The sequence below is a fragment of the Cynoglossus semilaevis genome, chromosome 11, assembly GCF_000523025.1.
Source record: "Cynoglossus semilaevis isolate Cse_v1.0 chromosome 11, Cse_v1.0, whole genome shotgun sequence".
In the NCBI taxonomy this organism is placed as follows: Eukaryota; Metazoa; Chordata; class Actinopteri; order Pleuronectiformes; family Cynoglossidae; genus Cynoglossus; species Cynoglossus semilaevis.
In genome coordinates, this window is record NC_024317.1 from 14,558,908 (window position 1) to 14,578,696 (window position 19,789).

General features: G+C 40.7%; 2 protein-coding genes and 1 long non-coding RNA gene across 4 annotated transcripts in view; 1 reads left to right on the forward strand and 2 right to left on the reverse strand.

Annotated features, from left to right (window-relative positions):
* Positions 1-12,699, forward strand: part of rims4 (regulating synaptic membrane exocytosis 4) — a 22,105-nt gene extending 9,406 nt beyond the window's left edge. For both annotated transcript variants that reach the window (XM_008320831.3, XM_017036695.2), the window contains exons 2-6: positions 1,659-1,803; positions 3,160-3,272; positions 3,784-3,885; positions 4,396-4,535; positions 6,516-12,699. In XM_008320831.3, coding sequence (XP_008319053.1) covers positions 1,659-1,803; positions 3,160-3,272; positions 3,784-3,885; positions 4,396-4,535; positions 6,516-6,734 — 719 coding nt within the window. In that variant the 3' untranslated portion in view covers positions 6,735-12,699. The remainder of the gene's footprint in view (positions 1-1,658; positions 1,804-3,159; positions 3,273-3,783; positions 3,886-4,395; positions 4,536-6,515) is intronic.
* Positions 1-19,789, reverse strand: part of LOC112487785 (uncharacterized) — a 36,791-nt gene that overhangs the window by 9,531 nt on the left and 7,471 nt on the right. Inside the window, exons 2-4 of the long non-coding RNA XR_003051208.1 lie at positions 7,880-7,956; positions 5,840-5,925; positions 4,348-4,593 (exon numbers count right to left, since the gene is read on the reverse strand). This is a non-coding gene — a long non-coding RNA (uncharacterized LOC112487785). The remainder of the gene's footprint in view (positions 1-4,347; positions 4,594-5,839; positions 5,926-7,879; positions 7,957-19,789) is intronic.
* Positions 11,761-18,479, reverse strand: abraa (actin binding Rho activating protein a). Its single transcript, XM_008320832.3, has 2 exons — positions 17,147-18,479; positions 11,761-14,590 (listed from the first exon to the last, which is right to left on the reverse strand). Exons 1-2 carry the CDS (start codon positions 17,777-17,779, stop codon positions 14,153-14,155), a joined length of 1,071 nt encoding a protein of 356 aa, XP_008319054.1. The 5' UTR covers positions 17,780-18,479; the 3' UTR covers positions 11,761-14,152.

Sequence of the window (19,789 nt, forward strand, 5' to 3'; positions counted from 1 at the left end):
CACTGTCCTCCCTCTGCTGCTGACACAACAAACTATTAGGTTGAAAATAAGTGGGCCATACAGAAGAGCTGCAGCATCTGGAAACAAGCAAAAAACCAAAAAAAAAAAAAAACCCAAACAAACAGCACATTCAGCTGGTAACAGAAGGGAAATAAAGATTTCTAGCTCAGCAGCTAATGTCTGTTCACGGGTAGCCTTCTGGTTTTCAGCTGCTAAACATTTGAAAAGAAAATGTGATTCAGGCTACAGAAAAAAAGACATTTTTATAGTAAATAATTATATATGAATTTATAAAATGAATATACAAATATATACATATGATCAAATATGATTATTTCTTGTATAATAATAATAACCATCATCATAATAGTCATAATAATAATAATATAAATGTTAACTGAACCTTGGTGATGGTTAAGTGAAAACTCCATGATTTTAAGGCTGGGCTGGTGAACACCAGGGATCTGCTCTAAGCCCCTTCTTGATTGGTAGAAATAGAACACTACAGAACAGACGCCCTTCTACTCTTGTCTGTGTGTGTGTGTGGTAGTGTGGTTGTGAGCATTTTTGGTCCCATTAAAGTAACTGTGAATGTGATATAGTCTGTTATTGATCATCAGGTGATAAACAGAAACCCAAACATCCCTGTGGCCCCAGGGAAGAAGGAACATCGATTTTATTTTATTGATCTTGTTTCTTCTTAATTGACCTTAATGTAAAGACTGACACAAAAATGTGCTTTCAGTCTGTGTTTTTGATGTGGAGACCAGAACCGTGGTTTCACTCCCTACGTAGACTCAAAATTAGAGAAAGAAAAAGCACTCCAGTCAATTGTGAGGTAATTTGTGTGTGTGTGTGTGTGTGTGAGAGAGAGAGAGAGAGAGAGTGACCCTCAGTTTCTCAAAGAAGGTCAATGCTGTTCAATTCCACTACACCATTAAAACCCTGACCCCCACTCAAACTCACACTCACACTGCTTTAACTGTTTTGTGAGCACCTCACATTGACATAGTTTGTCCCTAACCTCTTACCAGTACAAATATATGACTCATCCCAGCTCTAATCTGACCATACCTCTAATCCTTAAACCCATCGTGTCCCTACAGCAATATTTTTCTAAGAAAATGTCCCCACATGTTTAACTACTGTGTAACACACATCCACAGGTCAAAGCTGTCGTTCTACTTCATTATAAACCTTAAAGCACGCACACACACAAATATACAGCAGCACGCACAGGACACCTTGCAGCTCCAGGAAGGTCAGTCTGTGCATCAATCAAATGATTGTTTCGGTGCTTGACCTGGTTAAGGTAAATCCTAACCACTGCAGTCGACCTTCTTGGTGAAGGCAGCGCAGCTAAAACACAGGGTCACGACCTGCTCTGGAGAAAAATGAGGAATGATCTGATATGAAATCTGATTTCACATCAGCTGCTTTTCCAATTCAGTCATTGCCACAAGTGCCTAAAGTCCAGCAGTAGCTGTGCATCTGATGCTCAGGCACCATTTCAGAAAGAATATGTGTAAGCCTGTGTGGCGTTCTGGAAGTTCCCTGGACCGTATGGACCGAGGGTCCGAGGGTTCAAGTCTCCTCTGGCTTCAACCCCACCACCACAGGGTCTAACTCTGGGTCTTCACTTTGTGTTCCTTCTACAGTTGACACAGAAGGACGGAAGCTGAAGGGCGGCATCCAGAGGAGCACAGAGACGGGCCTAGCTGTGGAGATGCCCAGTCGGACCGTGCGACAGGCCAGCCACGAGTCCATAGAGGACAGCATGAACAGCTTTGGCTCAGAGGGCAAGTGAGTAAGAGTTGACTGCTGCTGCATGATGGGAACATTTCCTCATTCAAGCTGTTTGTTCACTTTGACTACTCACCTTTACCATGGAGAGTACTAACTAGAAAGTACTAGTCAACTAGAGTTGCTTTATGGGCCATTCGAAAATACATACACTCCCAGTTAGAGTAAATATTTCAAAAAAAGGAAAAATACGTCTCCTCCAACTCCCCATACTCTCTGCTCTCTTTGAATAAATAAAAGAATAACCAGTACTACACGTTGCTCTGTGTGGTTCAATAACCCTCACCTACTGAATTTAAATGTGATGGACCCATGTCTGTGAAATGATACAGTATGTAAATTTAATGAAGTTTAAGTGGTCACTGATGTAGGTACAGGTATAAGTGTGTGGGAGAGATTCAAACTCCGAATACAATTATCAGTGTTTGTGATGCTAGTCTCTCTCTCTGTGTGTGTGTGTGTGTCCTCATGAATAAGCACTTTGTTAACTAATGATGTAACTGAAAAAAAGCATATATATATATATATATATAATACATTTGTAACCATTGCAATAACATATTATTATATATAATAATCTATGTATAATCAAATACACATTTCTTATAAGAAATGTGTATTTGATTATATTAGGTTTGCGAATAAAAGTGTTTGTTTAAACCTGTTAAAACCAACTGAAACCAACGGAAAAGTATTTTTGAACCTCTCATCTCTGACATATATATCAATCTACTAATTGTGGTCTGTAAAAATGTGGTCCGTATTTAAATATCGCTCTCACTGTCTCGGCGATTTATCATTCTGAGATTAAGGAACAGGAGCCTGGTTGAAGCCAGGCTTCAGTCAAATTGTCTCCTCTCATTTCCTCATGTCCTGTCACAGGAAACAAGTCATCAAGAAAATAACTGGGGGGAACGACTTTTTAAATCAAGAAAAAAAATATCTTTTTTTTTTGTTTCTTACTGCCTCCTGGAGGTTAACTGGTAATTTTTAAAAAGATTCCCAGAGTAACAAAGGTATGAACCAGCACTTTATGACTATGCATTTATCCACAAGCACGCATATAAGCAAAACACACACAGCTGGCAGCCTGCCATCAATGCACTTTAAGCTGATTCTTTTACATGTACAAACAAAACCAGTACACTGGGTTCAAAGCCATAAATCAGTTGGATTTCACTGAGTTTGTTTTAACGAAGAGAGGCTGAATTCTGATATTTCCGTTTTCCTCTTATCATCACAGTCATCTTCATCATCATCATTATCACTCATCATCATCATCATCATCACCCGATGCCCAATGTCTCACTTTGTCGTGCAGACCTTTTACCCAGCAGCCTTTGCTTCTCTCTGCAGTTTGAACTACAGCGGCATGTGTCTGGCATCTGACACCCAGTTCAGCGACTTCCTGGATGGCATGGGACCGGCCCAGTTTGTTGGGCGACAGACTCTGGCCACAACGTCCATGGGTGAGAGACGACAACTACTGTAAAACAGTGTTCATCACCATGAAGTGCTCAAATGTCCAGAAGGTGATGTGGTGAATGTGAGAATGAGCTGAAGGTTCCTAACCATTAAAGACACTACAGTACAACAATGTACTTCAATAGTACTTCAGCAGTACTTCAGACATGCTGACACACAGTGCTGCTGCCCTACAGGTTGCACAAGTTGCATCAGCTGTTTAACTTCTCTCCCATGGTCAACACCAACGAGCTAACATTATTAAAGCGCTAGGTTAATCTACTGTCAGTCCTGTTTAAATGACACACCCTCCATTAAAACAGAGGACATGTGTCTCTGTGTCCTGGGCCAAAGAGCAGAAACACAGTATCTGGACCAGCTTTTCTGTTCAGTCCAACCTGGACACACATCTGTCTTTGGGCAGATATTTGTCTAAAACCTTTGACTTCTTAGTGTTTGAGACGTGATTTCGTTCACATTGATCTCACTTTGTCCATTTGTTTGTCATCCATCAAGGTGACGTAGAAATTGGTCTGATGGAGAGAAACGGGGGCCTGGAGGTGGAGATCGTCCAGGCCAGAGGACTCACCATGAAGCCTGGGTCAAAGGGTCCTCCAGGTCAGACTGAGCGCCTTCTATAACTGAGAGTTGGTCTCCTCTCAGGTTTGATGTCATTGGCTGTGAATGGTTGTCTGTCATTATATATGACCCCACCCTGCTGAGACTGCCCCCCCCCTTTCACCCACAGCTCTGCAAACCGAACTATGTTGTTGAAGATGAATGAATGAATGAATGAATGAATGAAAACTCAACTAGAAAGTGATCATGAACAAAGTCAAGGGGAGATGATTGTGAATGAAGATCAAAGTCTAATCAGATGAAAAGAGAAAAAGATGAAAAGAAAAGTGTGGATAAAAGAAAAGAACCTTGTTCTAGATTTCCTGTGTTTGGTTTTTAATGTTCTCAATTAACAGTAATAGTGTAAACGTGTGTGTGTGCAGCTAGGCTGAGGAGTTCATTATGTCAGTGTAAAGAACTCACAAAACCAGTGTGTGTGTGTGTGTGTGTGTGTGTGTGTACCTTGTTTTCTCATCAGCTCCTCCTCCTTTCTCCTCATTGTGTTTACAGCAGCCTACATCAAAGTTTACCTCCTGGAAAACGGCATCTGTGTTGCCAAGAAGAAGACGAAGTCAGTGAGGAAGAGCCTGGATCCTCTCTACAACCAGGTCCTGGTCTTCTCAGAGAGTCCACAGGGGAAGGTGGTGCAGGTGAGAGGATGCTCGTGGACTACACGTCCATCAGATTCACTCAGGACGAGGAGGTGTCCTGCATCATAAACACAACACAGTTAAACCAACGTGGTATCAGCTATGACACCTCCCTTCGTCTCCTCTCCTCTCATCCTTCCTTTTCCTCTTCCTTCCTTCCTAACCTGGCATGCGTCACATGTTTCCCTCTAATCTGCGGAGGCGTCCTGAGCTCCTAGCTCTGCCTCCGGCTCCTTCCACTGTGTAATTGGCCACTAAACACCTCCCTCCTAATTATCCGCTGTCTGTCGTGGCCGTCCTGTGAGTTTCATCAAACTCATTCATGCTGTAAAATAAGAAGCCTTGGAATCTGCAGAGCTTTTCAATTTGTCACTTCCTGATTTAGCACAGCAGAGTGCTAGTGGAACTTCATTCACTCCTTTATATACAGTACAGTAACGCCCCCCTGACCCCCCAAAAAGTTTTTTTTCGAACACAGTTACTTTTTGATCACAACAAGCAATTTCCCTAATTGCTTAATTGCTAATTGCTTATATATTTTAAACAATATCATCTGCAGATAGATTATGACCAAATACAGTGATCCTTTATTTATAAGAGCTATGGAAAATACTAAGCTGAAAATGTATCTCTTTTTTTAACTCAGTTTCATGGAGGTAAGAAATTATTGTTATCAAAGCTTCTCAGTGTGACAGCCAATCAGAGCAAGGGAAAGGGGGGGTTACATAAGTACAGGTCTGAGCTGCTGCTGTGATCAGTGTGACGGTCTTCAAAACAGCCTGAGGAGACGCTGCTGCTGCTCCTCTCACTGGTTAATTAGCCACTAACCGCCCCTTCCTAATTATCAGCTGTCTGTCTCCTCCTCTCCTCCACTCTGGGCTCCTCACTTCACTTCCTCTTTCCACCCTATTCTCCACCCATTCTATTTGAATCCATCAAATGTTCCATTTTAACATAATATCATTATTTTCTGCCATGCCCCCCCAGGGCACAGAAGTTTTTGCACCCCCCCCACCCTCCCCCCCCCGCACTGAAATACTATTCAGCACCTGGTAATATTTATTTGTTTATTTGTACAAACCACTGTAAAAAGTTGCTGGCACCAGCATTCTGCATACAATCCCCTGATTATTAAATAGTTTAATAAAATGAGCTGCAATGCTGCCATCTAGTGGCTTTCATTTTCATATACAACTGTTTTTCCCCCACATTAGTTTTAGGTCAAACATCATTTGGCGAAACCCAAGCATTGCGTTATCGAGTTTTCATTATCTGATGAAAACTCGATAAGAAAAACATCTTACCTAACGGCATTCTTCCTCCAGACCTCTGTCAGTGTAGAGCAGCCTCTGTGTCCACAGTCATCCAGGTGAACTCGGTGCCGCTCCAGCTTTAAAGAAAGATTGGATTTAATGCTTTTTTTAAATTATTTGTTTAATTTAATTTAACTGATTTCAAGCCAAAAAATAACTGAACCTAACTGGAATATAGATGGAAACATGATTTAGCTAAATAGCAAACTATTTATTTTATTTTTAAAAAAATTATGATTTTAGGGTTATTCAATTATTTTTACCATACTAGTTATAGTGATAATAAATTGTATACTTTTTTACTGATTTCTCTTTATTTACTTAATTAAACACTCATTTTCACTGAGTCAAGACTGTGCATCGTTGTCAGTGATTAAAGCAGTGATTTTACCTCTGGTTTAAATTTTAACCACATCCATTAAATCCATAACAATATAATAGGAATTACATTATTATAGATTCATAAGATTAATGTATTATTATTAATACATTAATTGACCATTACAACAAGTCACTCAGTTAATAAAAACAAACTACCAAACTGACTTCTGTTCACAGCCTTGTTAAGGACTGAGTCTGGCTGTCCAATAATACAGTGAAACTCTTCTGCCTCCTGCAGTTTAAATAGAGGAGATTCATTTTTTAACAATATCTGCTTCTTTAACAGGTGATTGTTTGGGGCAACTACGGACGAATGGAGCGCAAATGCTTCATGGGCGTAGCTCGGATCCTGCTGGAAGAACTGGACCTCAGCACGATGGTGATTGGCTGGTACAAGCTCTTCCCTACCTCCTCCATGGTGGATCCAACCATGGCACCTCTCATCCGACATTCCTCCCAGATGTCGCTGGAGAGCACCATCGGCCCGTGCTGTGAGCGATCCTAAGACTCACGGGAAGAGAAGAGTTTCCGTTCCTATCTTTCTGTTCCTGTACCAGGAGATTTTTTTCTGAGACCTGTTGACCTGCGCTGGGGTCAGCAGCGTGGTACTTCACAGGAGCAGGTGGATGTTCTGTTTCTTACACAGAGATCTTGAACAGGTCCAACCAAAGCCGGAAAGCAACTCCCCCCAGTCTGAGAAATTATTTTACAGATCAGCAGAGAATCCTGGCTCTCAGTAGAAATGTGCTGTGTTATTTTTTTGACGTTCTACTCATGGTAAGCACATTTCTTTTGTGTAACTTTTGTTGCAAAACCCCATAGAGTTATACAAATATTGAGCCTTGTTCAGGAAAACAAGCAAACAAACAAACAAACACTTAGTTCCCGCTAGGACCATAACGCACCACAGGGGGCTTCGCTGCAGCTTTTCTTCAGATTTCCACTCCCAGGACTGTCTGTTGTCCATCTCTGGCCTCATTATTGGTGTGGACAGTGTTTCTGGTCTGTCGACACACCCACAGAGAGTGTGAGACAGTGGTCTGATGGTTGGTGGCAGCAGCCAGTGAACAGCAGCTTCGTGACGGAGAAGGATTTCTTTTTTTTTTTCAGCTCATTTTGTTTAAAGCCCAGATGTTTGAGCACGGTGTCTGGAACTGTTTTTGTTTCCTGTTCACACGTCTGGACCTTCAGTCGTCTTCTGTGGCTTCATCATGACACGTCAGTGAAGTGAATTCATTAATAATTAGTAATGAGTTCATTACTGCACTGCCAACTTTGAGTTGGTCCCTGGCTGGATGTTTGTTACCCACAGTAACAGCTGGCTCTGTGTTCAACATGTGCGATTCCACTCTGCAGGGCTGTGCAGTCACTGAAGAGTTTGACTGATTATTAGAGCTTTTCCTTCTAATACACACCATCATTATGTCTCCAACAGTTAAAGATCCACTGCAAATACATCATAATAAGACGCACCATTTGTAGTTAAATGAAAACAATGTGGACAAACTCTGAACCGATGTCAGGGCCCTGATCTGACCTTATAAACCGTTTACTCTTGACACATTTAAATGCAAAAAACAAATCATTGAGTAGCATTGAAAGGCATGAGTGAATGTCTTTGTAAATAAGATGTATTTTGTGTTGTCCTACCGTCTGTGCGGTGGCGTAGTTTACAGGAGCAGGGGGCAGTCATGTAGCTGGGACACAGAGGACCATGGTCCGTGGGGCTGAAAATTCACAGTAAAAGCCCAGGTTCAGTATTCAGTGGAAACAAAACTCCAACAGTGTATAAGCTGCGGCTCATTGTTAAGATGAATGGATGTTTTAAACACAGCAGCAGCAGCCAATGAGCTGCACACAGGCCGTGCTGGTTAAAATAATTAATAAAATAATAAATTAATTTGTTAGTAAATTGAAAACATAAACCACATACATATTTACATACATACACATATATGTACACACACATATGTATACTTATGTATTTATATATATACATAAATATATATATAAATATACACGTCAAAAGGCACACGTCAAAATGCAAGTGCTCCTCTATTTGAAAATATATGGGTTGACGTTTCTATTGGTATGTACATTGATACGCCTCATGTCGGAGTAGAAGCTGCATTTTTTTTCATGTCATGGTTTGTAACATCTGAATATAATTCGTGGCCTGTCGTTGTATATTTTGAGTCTGATAGGAGTCAGACTCCTCCTCCTCCTTCTCCTCCTGCTCCTCCTGCTCCCTCACAGTCTGTGTGAATGCAGCCTTGAGGTTTTCTCTGCACTATTCTCTGTCAGCAAGTGTCTGGTTCTTTCTTCTTTTAAATGATCAAATGACACCTGACATCACAAAAGAGGAACACAAGCGAGCACTCAGAACATGTGACAGCAGTGTTCAGGCACCCCCACCCCCGTCCCTCTCACCCACCCACCCACACACAAACACATAAGCATGTTTCCTTTAATTTCTACTTGAAATTATTGCTTACATCCACAGAGGACGAAGGAACCTGGTGATTAGCTGAGCCGCTAAAATTCCGAGGAGCATGAAATGTTCTTTCAAACTTCATGGTCTGTTGGACCTGGTCGTCAGGCCCAGAATAGGATGAAACAAAGGGAACATCATGAGCAGACAAAGGGGACATTTATAGTTCATTATAAACCTGCTTGTTTCCTCTGGACTTTGAAATATTTTAAGAGTCAAAATAGAATAGAGTTCTCTACGGCTTTGGAATCAGCCGACGTGAATCTATGGTTGATTTATTTTTATATATGAAAAACACAAGTAAAAAAAAAAGAAAAAGGGAACAGAAGGCGCTAGTGGTGAACTGTATACTGTAGCCTTAGCTGTAATTATCTGCATGATTATTTTAATTAGCAAACCACTGGATAGAACTAAGCATGAGCTGCATAGAAAAGAACACAAGAAAATAAATACCACGTGTTGGAAAGGTACCCACCTTGAACAGACTGAAACATGGACAAGCGATTTCTTTGAATTAATTAAATGATATAATTACTGTTTACCCTAATTATGGGATAAATGACCACATAATCTGCAAGCATTTAAAAAAAAAACATGTATTTTTCAGATCGAAAATAAAAAGTTTCTTTTAATTTGAATTAATTAGTAATATATTAGAGCCAACATGTGAAGCAATAATCACACAACCTTCAATTGATGCACTTTTTAGAAGCTCACTACACAGACGAGCTAAGATGTTAGCGCAGTGGAGTTTCAATTTAGGTCTGGTTTGTGGAAAATGAAGAAAAACAGCAGAAAATGAAACGCGGAGAATCACTCTGTAAGCTGTTCTGTCACTGCAGTGCGTTGTTTTCCTTATGTTATTCCAGGTGGAGTTCAATGTTAATTTTCTTGAAGTCTCTTGCTGAGAATTAAAATAACAATCTTAACATAATAATTAATTAAAAATGCAGGATAAATGTCAAGTTTTAGCTTAAATTATTTGTAGTAGCATGGAGATTAAGAATGTTATTCATGAACTGAACGATAAAAACAGTTCTGAGAATAGAACAAATATCAAATAAAATAATGTAGAATTGTTAGGATCTTATTCATTTCTTTGACTCTGACCCAGGGAATGTTTTCTTGTCTGCCGCCTACGTTTGTGCCAAAAACTAAACCATAACTGAGGGCTGATTTAAAACCAAGGAATTTAGAGTTCACACACAAACACACACACACACGACCTGTACCTTTCTGTCAGTAAACCACAGAACAGAGCACATCCACGGTGAGAGAGGATCCTCCTTCAGCCAAGCAGGAAAACCAGGCTGAAATAACACTGATTTTGGCGAAATCTACAACTACTGGCAGAAGTTTAAATGTAGTATAAACATGAACATACAGTACTCCTCTTCACCTGCCTGCAGTATGTAGGTTGGACAAAAAAAACGAAACAACTTTTAGTTGAGTTCTGTAGCAGTACTGTTTGTGAAGAATTACACCAAGACACACTGTACAATGAAGTACTGTAGTATTTAGATTCTACTAAATACTACAGTTAAGGAGGTCTCTGTAGGCTGCTGTAGATTAATATCCTCCCTCTGAATCTGACCCCTCTTTTCAGATCAAATCTACAGCCAGGAGAGTAGTTTTTTTTTTTCAGATCTCGATTTGATCTTTCTCCACTATTTTGTCAATGTAGTTTGAAAGCAAAGAAAAAAAAAACAAACAAAAAAACATACCTCTGGGAGCCTAAGTACCACCAGTGTTATGTGTACCAGAGTTTGAGAACCGCTGCTCGCGACTGTTCAAAGACAAATTGTAGCAGGATCTTCTTGTTTGTGTCTATTTCCCAACAACAGTCACGGCATGTGCAACAAAACCTTTTTACGTCACAGACTGGTTTTCAAAGTCCGGTCGTCGACTCTGACCTCGTTTTCAACCTCGACCACCGAAATTAGTACTACAAACAAACAAACAGGAAAAACATTAAATACAACTCGACTTGAAGTCGCGCTTCTTTCTATGTCCTGACACAGTATTACTGAGGTAACAGGAAACACCGTCTGGTCAGTCACTTTGTTGTTGTTGTTGTTGTTGACAGCACAGATATTCAAAGATTAGCTTCATAAAGTTAGCTTGAAGCTATAGTTAGCTTCATCAAGATGGGATGTTAAAAATGAAAGCAGGGTCTTAAGATATTTATGTAACAAGTATGTTTGTATATAGTGTCATATAATGACCATGACCAAACTGATAACCAATGGAAGAGAACTTTTTTTTTTTCCCCTGCGGCCCAATATCTAATAACCAACGGCTGGTTACTGGTCTGTGGCCCAGTGGTTTGGGACCTCAGCTCTACTAACCAGTTCTGTGACTTTAAAAATTGTGTGGTGTGAATTTTACTTCAGATGCACAGAGATTCAGAGATATTTGCACCACTACAGGAATGATTAACTTGATGTAATTCTAGTTTTTATTTTCATAAAAATGCGAGATGACGTCCCGTCTCTGCTTCTTCAAATGGCCTTTTGTAAAGATGACTGACGCATGTGAACTGCCTCCACTTAGTGTATATTTTTTCTCTCTTTTTTGGACAGTGCCAGTTCCATGGGTGTTAGTTCTTTACACTACTATCAATTGTAATATAAGTAGAGGCCTTAAACACAAATATATTACATACATCCGTCAGGGCTATGAACTGAAAACCATCACAAATCAAACTGAGGCAAAAAAAAAGTTTTCAATCCAACAGTGTTCAACCCATCACTTCCAGAAACTTCTATGGAACTTTGAATACGCCGTCAGGAACTTTAGATACTGATTACTTCAAAAATATTAGCCTGAGCTTTTCGAGCAAAAAAAAAACAATTTTTGAAACAGAAATCTTTTTTTTTTCAACAAGACTTCTTTTTCTAAAATATTAGAAAAAAAGTTATATTAAATTTTCAATTTAAAAGAAATAGATTAAAATAATAAGTAGTAAGGAGAACATTCACGGTCATGTCATGTACAAGGAGGGATTTAAAAGCAGAAAACGTTGCAGAAACTTTTAATCTATAACGTGAATGACTTTTTTTTTTTTTAATTTCACTGCTGTGGACATGTTTACTCCGATCATTGAATGTTTGTCTGGGTTAACTGGGTCTGTGGATGAGGATACGATCCAGTCCAGTGTTTTGTTAATAATTCAGACCTGTCCAGGATTCTACCATCATCACTTCACTATCATTTGTCAAGGTTAATTATTGAAGCCTAATTAATCAAGCAGCAGCAGAATTTCCAACATTCATTTAAAGTGATGTCACATGTTTCCATACTTTTCATACCGACTTATTTTAAAGTTCTTCTGATGTTGCCTTCATTTCTTCCTCATGTTCTACAGAACTGAAGACCTGAGTAGCATTTATCTTTGATTTTAATGTATTATTTTAGGATATGAGACTCTAGTTCAGTGATTCCCAACCACTGTGCCGTGGCCCGCTGGAGTGCCGTGAGAGGTCATCAGGTGTCCTTGGATAATTTATCCAAAATCACTAAATTGGTCTGAAAAAGATTTTTACTTCATGTAGATAATTTGTCTTCGTTAATCTACAACAGTGATGGACCAAAAATGAAATATTTATCCACTAGGTGGCAGCAGATTGCTATAAAAACTATGAAGAAGTGAGTATTTCATCACCGTGTTCAACTAAAGAGGCTCAGGATTCACACTGAGTCAGGAAATTGTGACTATTTTAAAATTTGCAGATTCCTTATATTATATTCCATATACTTTCACAGACATTTCTGTCTGGTGGTGAACTGGGGAATTTTTCTAATGTAACACATGTGCCATGGCCTCTGAAGGGTTGGGAAACACTGGTTGATAACTAGACTGACTACTGTCATTGACCACATGAGATATTTAATAAAACTGTTCTGTCGTTGAGTAAATGCACAACGTGGTGTATTATTATTGGATTTCAGCCATCAATAAAAATCAAGTTTAACTCAATCTTGTATTTCTTTGAGTCATTGGTGTAGGATATTAGTACTTTTATACATATTCAGATATTACAGTGGATGTCAAAGATTTCTAGAATACAGCACGAGAACTTGAATAGTTTATCACTCTTCAATATTTAGATGTTTATATTGATAATACAGGGCGTCATCTGGTTTAACAGCTCATGTGTAATGGGACTAACTGACTGGGTGTCTGTCTAAAGGTCTAACAGTAGCTTTAACCAAATAACAGTAAAAAAGCAGACCTCAAATGTCAGCGGTCTTCTTTTTATGAAGAGTATAAATGTCAGACATGTGGATTTGCAGCTCCACTGTTTCTGTTTGCTCGTTTCTCCCTCACCTTCTGGCTTCTGTCATGTCTGCTCTGCAGGACACACCCTGGCAGCAGACGTACTGAGAGAGAAAAAGTAAACCTAAAGCTCAGTGTCTGCACTGACAGCCACTAAATCCAGGCTCTAGTCTGGTCTAGTCTCAGAGCAGCATCAGCCAGGGCTTTAGGGCTCCAGTGTAAACGTCTGCACACTCCCTGAATAGTCAGACAAATCTGGAACTGAGAGACCGAGAGTAGACACTGATGAAAAAACATCGCTTTGGTCACATGACGGTGAGACTCTGAGTCTGTTTTTCTTCTGTTGTCATCGACCGAGTTTTAAAATGATGAACCACAGGTTGAGAACAGTTTGAGTTTCAGCAATAATGAATAGTTAAGAGGGTGAGCATGGTTGGAGTGCTGAAGATGGTTTGACTGAGACCAGATGACCTGCTGTCAGTGTCCTTCACACGTCTCCATGTCAGGGACACAGAGACACCACACCATAACATCAAAGTCAATACAGAAAAAAATGAATTCAATTTCCTGAGATGTACTGAATATGATCCTGTCCTTAAATATTCCAGGGTGTCCAAAGTCTGGCTCAGGGGCATCTGTGGCCCAAAACAATTCAATGTGAAGTTAGTATTAATCATGACAATAAAAAATATAATTACAGACCATTTACAATTTTTACTAATGATGAAGACAACATTTTGATGAAATCCACCATAAATTAATTAATGAAATTTCTGCTAAACAATCCCTTCCAGGGTTCTGAGAGCTGGGAAAGCCAGCCAGTCAGCAGATGGTGTGGTTTCACCCTGAACAGTTCTATGGTCCATCACAGTCACACTCACGTTCACACCAATGGTCAGTTCAGAGTGAACAACTACCCACACACTGAAATAAGATTCTAACAACAAACAGAGATACTGGGAATTAAACCAGCAAACTAGTGATCTTCTAGCTATTCTTACTACCAGGCTAACTACAGTACATCTTCCACTGTATGGCCTGGGGTAAAGGAAAATCTATTCTAAACTTTTTTTCACTGTGAGCAAATATTTCTGCTCACAAGCCTGAGTCTTCTGCCCAGCAATGGTGTGTGGATGTTCATAGAACAAGGCCGTCAGTCCCTCAGAGTGATGATGACATCATCATCCTGTCCTTTCCACAGCATCTCACCCTCAAAATCCAACATCTTGTGTTTGCGGCAGCGCAGCAGGATGCCCACCACCTTGTCCGAGATCTTCACGTAGCGGTCGAACAGCCGACCGAAGCTGATGACAGTCCGTCCTTCCTTGTCTTTGAAGCCCATGTCTCTGATGAGCCACACCATCTCCTCCATCTCCCTGTGGATGTGCTTCTGAGCCCGGTCGCCCCTCTCAGCTGTTTTAGAGCCATCTTTGGGTCGGCCGTAGCCAGAGTCGCCCTTTTGGAGGCGCTGTGACATGGCATACTCATAGTCAAAGTCCTCACTGAAGGGGTTGAGCTTCTGACCCTCCAAATGCTGCTTGGACCACTGCTGCCAACGGCTTTTGATGTCGCCCATAGTGGCGATTTTAATCTGGAGGTGAATGACAGTCGGCAGGTTAACACCACTTCAACGACAGGTCACTGTGTTACAGGCCTGGACAACTGTCCAGTTGTCCACAGGTCACATTCACACCTATAGTCAATAAACTGTTAACAATTAACCTGAATATTATTGGACAGTGACTGGAAAGTGACAAAAACACACATACATGCCAAGGATCCAACCAGCAACCACTGATATTTGTGTTGTGAGGCAGGAAGGCCAACCACATCTTCCACTGTGTGGCTCCCAGTCAAATCACACTCATTTTAAACCAGCTGCTCATCAGTAGTTTTATTGTTTATTTCTGACACCAGCTGCTGTACAGTAATGTTACGGATAAATGTGGAGGGTTTTCCTTTACCCTTTAAAAAAAAAAAAGTCCCCCAGGGCGCTGTAATCGATCCCATGCTCTTTGCTCTGAACTTAACTTCTCTATAAATAAATGTGTATATGTAAGTATTCGTGCTGTCGCCAAAATTAAAAAGATATGGTTTAAATACTGTAAATGTAAACCCAGAGATTATTAATAAAGTCAAGAATGTGGTTGTTCCAGAATCAAACAACTTTATTTTTTCCTCACTCTTCCTCCTCTTCCTCTGACGCTCCCCATCCCTCCCTACTTCCGTCCCTCCTAGTATTTCCTCAGCTCGCCAGGCCTTCAGAACACTGTCATTAAATCTCCTTGGTATTCCATCTATGTAAAGTGAGGACTTGTAACTAAAGGACCTTCCATGAAACTTTGAAACAAACTCTGTTTCCACTATTACAGGTCAATCAATTATTTTTACCATTTAACTGCGATGTTTATGTCCATGGCTCTTAAAAGTATAAAACAAAAATCAAAACTATTGAAACTGATGATGGAGGATCAGATGCATATTGTTTGAAAAAGGGCAAACGTCTGTTCTCATCTCAGAGAAAACTGTTCTGTAGAAAACAGATTTCATCTCATTATTAATTTAACCGACAACAAGATCATTTTCCAAAACGATGAGACCAAAGTTTGATTTTTTTAGTTACCAAATAAACCCAGAGGCCAGTAATAACCCTACTTATATTTACCTTTAACTTTTTTCACACTTTTCAACTATACTTTAACCCAATCCAAATGTGTAAAATACATGGAATAAAATTTTCTTCAAACAGTAAGTGTAGACCTCTCACGTTACAGCTTCAACCCCCCTCCTCCCATCCCCCACCTCATTTTCCGGCTCCACCTGAAGGTCAGGTCAGAACATATTGCAGTGCTCAACTATATTTATTTACGTATGTTCCATTGCACCGTACTCCAGCTTGTATTTTTATGGGTAACACCACCACCTCCCCCGAGCCACCAGGGGCCTGGAGCCGCCTGGCTTGGCCTTTAGAGGAGAGACTTTATGATTGCTGTTATGCAACACTGGAGGCGGGGCATTGACTTTATATTGTTTACTCAATACTGTTTGAAATGTGTGGGAATATCTGACGTTCATTTAGTGTGTAGTTCAGGGAGCAATGGAACATTAGAGGAAGCAGACGTACAGCATTGATTGGGCTGTTTGAAAACTGCTTTATAGGCCAGTCATTCACACTGGAGTTCGTCACGACAGAGTGAACATATAAAGTCATCTGTTTTTTTTAAGTTGAGAGAAAAACAGTGAAAACAACGTGACATCTTTGTCGTTATTATCCGTTCATCTTTCCTCAGTTTCTTTTAGTCGCTTTTCGTTAGTTTTTTAATTTGTGTAGAAAAGAAATAAACCGATGTTTGTCAAATGTCAACTAAATGCTTTTAAACACAACATTTGAAGCTTGAATCTACAGATGGGAACCACCACAGGAGTCCCACTGACAGAAAAACTGTTATTCAGTAGAACTGTAGTTCTGTTGGAAATTATATTTCTACAAATATATTCACTTTATGTCACTCTGGGTTCTCTTAAAGAAAATGAGCTGAAATATGTGCCGGGTTTTTTTCTCGAGACAGTCACGTGATAGTCACGTGAAACCAGATATCGGTTCTTCCTCTGACCCATAACCTGAGGTCAGCAGGTCAGACGCTGTGGTCTCTGAAGGTAAGGTGTGAGGTGCACTCGAGACACTGAACATTTGTTCCCTTTTCATTTATTTACAGGCTTTCATTAAGACTAGTGTTTGTTTTTATTTGTATTAGTTGTTCTTTTCACTCTGTTATGCTGTGAGTCACTCTGTCATTATCTACTGGACATCATTGAAGGGGACCTACAACAACTGGGGATCATCTTGGTGGAGTACAGAGATCTGGCCCAATACCACTGCCGCTTGAGGAGTTGGGTGAAGCTGATTGGCTGTACACAGTGATGTTAGGCTAGACTGGACCATCAACATTCAAGGTCATGACTAATTGACTACTATAATGATTTATTAAGTACAGTGGTGTCATTGTACAGTTTCCTGCTCTTATGTGATGTCATGACCCAGTTGTTATTTAGGTCACATATGGTGGGCTGCAGGTGTGGTGTTGTCATGGTGATTATGTTATCTATTTCTGTGGTGGTTGATGGGGAGGATGTCTAACCACTCTACCTTGGGTCTGTTGATTGGCATCTTGGACTGGACTTCTTGTTCACTTTTGGACTCACTGATGTCACTGAGTCCTGTCTCTTCTCCCAGCCCGCTGTCTTCTGTGTCCACGCTGCTGCTCCTTGATCCCATCTTCTTCTCCTGCAACATCATCTTCCTGTCCTGGATGATGCCTCCTCCACCTTCTGCACTCTGTAGCGCCCTCATCTGTCTGCGGCGTGTTGGCGACTCATTGCCTAGGAATGGCTTACTCTCCACAGGACATGACTCCATCTTCCCGCGAATCACAGTGACCACGTCGCTCATGCTGCATTCGCTGGGTTTGGGCTGGATGGTCTTGGTGACAGAACATGTTCGGATCTTATCCACGCTTGTGTCGGAAGGATCTCCTGCGATGACTCGTGGAGTGACTGTAAGTTTGACCACATGTCTCTGCTCCTTTTTGTCTTCGTCCTCCACAGAAGAAGGTACCCAGCCACTGGGGGCAGCACTCTGCTTCCCTGAATGTTCGTTGGCCCAGCCCTGCCAACTTTTAGCCAGATTGGCCACCACAGCAGCACATCGTATCTTTCGTACTGCACGTTTAAACATCTGAGGCTCCTGTGGTGAGAGCGTGGTGGTTCCACTGCAACTCATCCTAACCTGGGAGCTTCACACAAAACTGTTATTGAAACTGTAGCTTTGGATTTCTGAAATACCTCTGCAACTTTGATGTTCACCGTAGAGTCCAAAAGTCCAACAAAGTCTTTGTGTAGTCCTGGACTGGGCTGAGACCTTTTAGATGCCAGTAACCACTGTACAGATGGTTGTGACCCAATGTCCACACGTCTCAGACTTTATATGGGGACGACTCTTCACAAAAACATCCAGATCGTCAGTCGGTCAGTGGGTTATCCTTCCATGATGTGGACTGCGATGACTTCGGCTCTAATCTTCTGCTGAAGCCCTCCTGGCTCCGCACTGGCCTTTAAATAGGGCCGGTAGTAAAGGAAGTCATGTCCACGTGAGACAGGAAAGTCCAGTGTCAACATTCTAGTTAGTGCACACGCTCGCACGCCGAGGAGTGGAATTTCTCCCACTGGGATCCAGGGAACAGGTGTCCAGTGTTTTTAGGGACTCAGAGGTTTGTGTCCTCACACAAAAATAATGCTGAAACACTAACAGGCTTAAGTCCTGACTCAGGTTGCCGTACATAAGTGTGTGTGTGTTTGCTCACTGTTTTGTGAGTGTGTGTCTGATGAGTATGTTTCGTTTGATCTTATGACGTTATGCTCTGTTAATTCCTATACAGTGTGGGTCAGGAAGAAACCATGTGAGGACGTTTTCTGTGTCTTAAGGTCAGCAGCCTTAATTCATTCATGTATGCAGGTTTAGTAGACAGGTTAATTAGCCGAGTGAAGGACACACTGAAACCAGCCAGACTACTGTAGATCTACTAACTGATTACAGTTTTTAATATTAATGCTTATCAAACATCTTATTACACTCATTAGTAATGACTGCTATTTGCACCAGTGCTATTTGCAATTACTTGATGACGGTGATGGATAAAATGATTTGAAATGTATTGAAACTAAATCAAATGGAGCAAAACAAAACTTCACAGCAGAGAAAATTAACATATATAATGTATAATCTTTAGAATTCCATTGTATTATATTTGCCATTTTATTTCCATTATCACTTTTTTTCACATTTTAAGGGATCTTGATTTTATGTTGCAGCATTTTACTGCTGTCCCTTTGTTGCTGCAACACCACAATTTCCCCAAAGTGGGATATAATAGAGTTCAACCTGATGTACTCTAATGTAGTCTATTTGAATCTAATCTGATCTAATCTAATATAGAATCTAATGAATCAACTGCCATGTTGAAGAGCGACCAATGACCAATGATTCATGAGCAGCTCCTGACGGTGACGCATTCACATGAAGACAAAGCAGAATTTGTCTTCTGAGGGTCCACGGACCAAAATAGACCATCCCGGGTTTGACCCGTCTCCAGCTCGGGTTTCTGGCATGTGTTTCAGATTCCTACATGGCTCGAAGCCAACTGCTGCTGCTGCCTGCTGTGAGTGTAAGGCTGAGGATGCCACAGAAATAGACATGGCAAGGCTGCTCCAGAATAATAAAAAAGTAACTTAGCACCACCTACAGGTGAGGGAAGAAAAGTGCCACAACGTTGTCAAATGTGAAATACCTTAATAATTAAATGGAACAGAGTACTTACTGAGCTGGTTAACTTTGTTAAGCAGCAAAGTAGTGCGACCATACTCACTGTCTCCCCCTACTGTTGTTACAGATGACAATACACTTCTAATGCCACAAGTACAGTAATTCAGCTGCTAATAGCACTGAGCTAAATTGATTAGCTTTTGGGTCAGACATGACAGAGTCCTGACAGTTGCACTCGAGTAAAGTGGGTCCTTGCACAGGGAGGCGTGGCAGTGTGGGTGGGGTTTTATAATCACCAGGTTTGCAAAATAGGATTTTCTCAATGTAGAGACAAATAATGATGATAATAATGTTACTTAGCACCTCCTGCAGGTAAGATAAGGCAAACCATTCAGTGCTGACCATCACAAAATACCAAACTACTACAATTAAACTGAGTATTTAGCCTTTAAGTGCACAAAGACTGAGAGT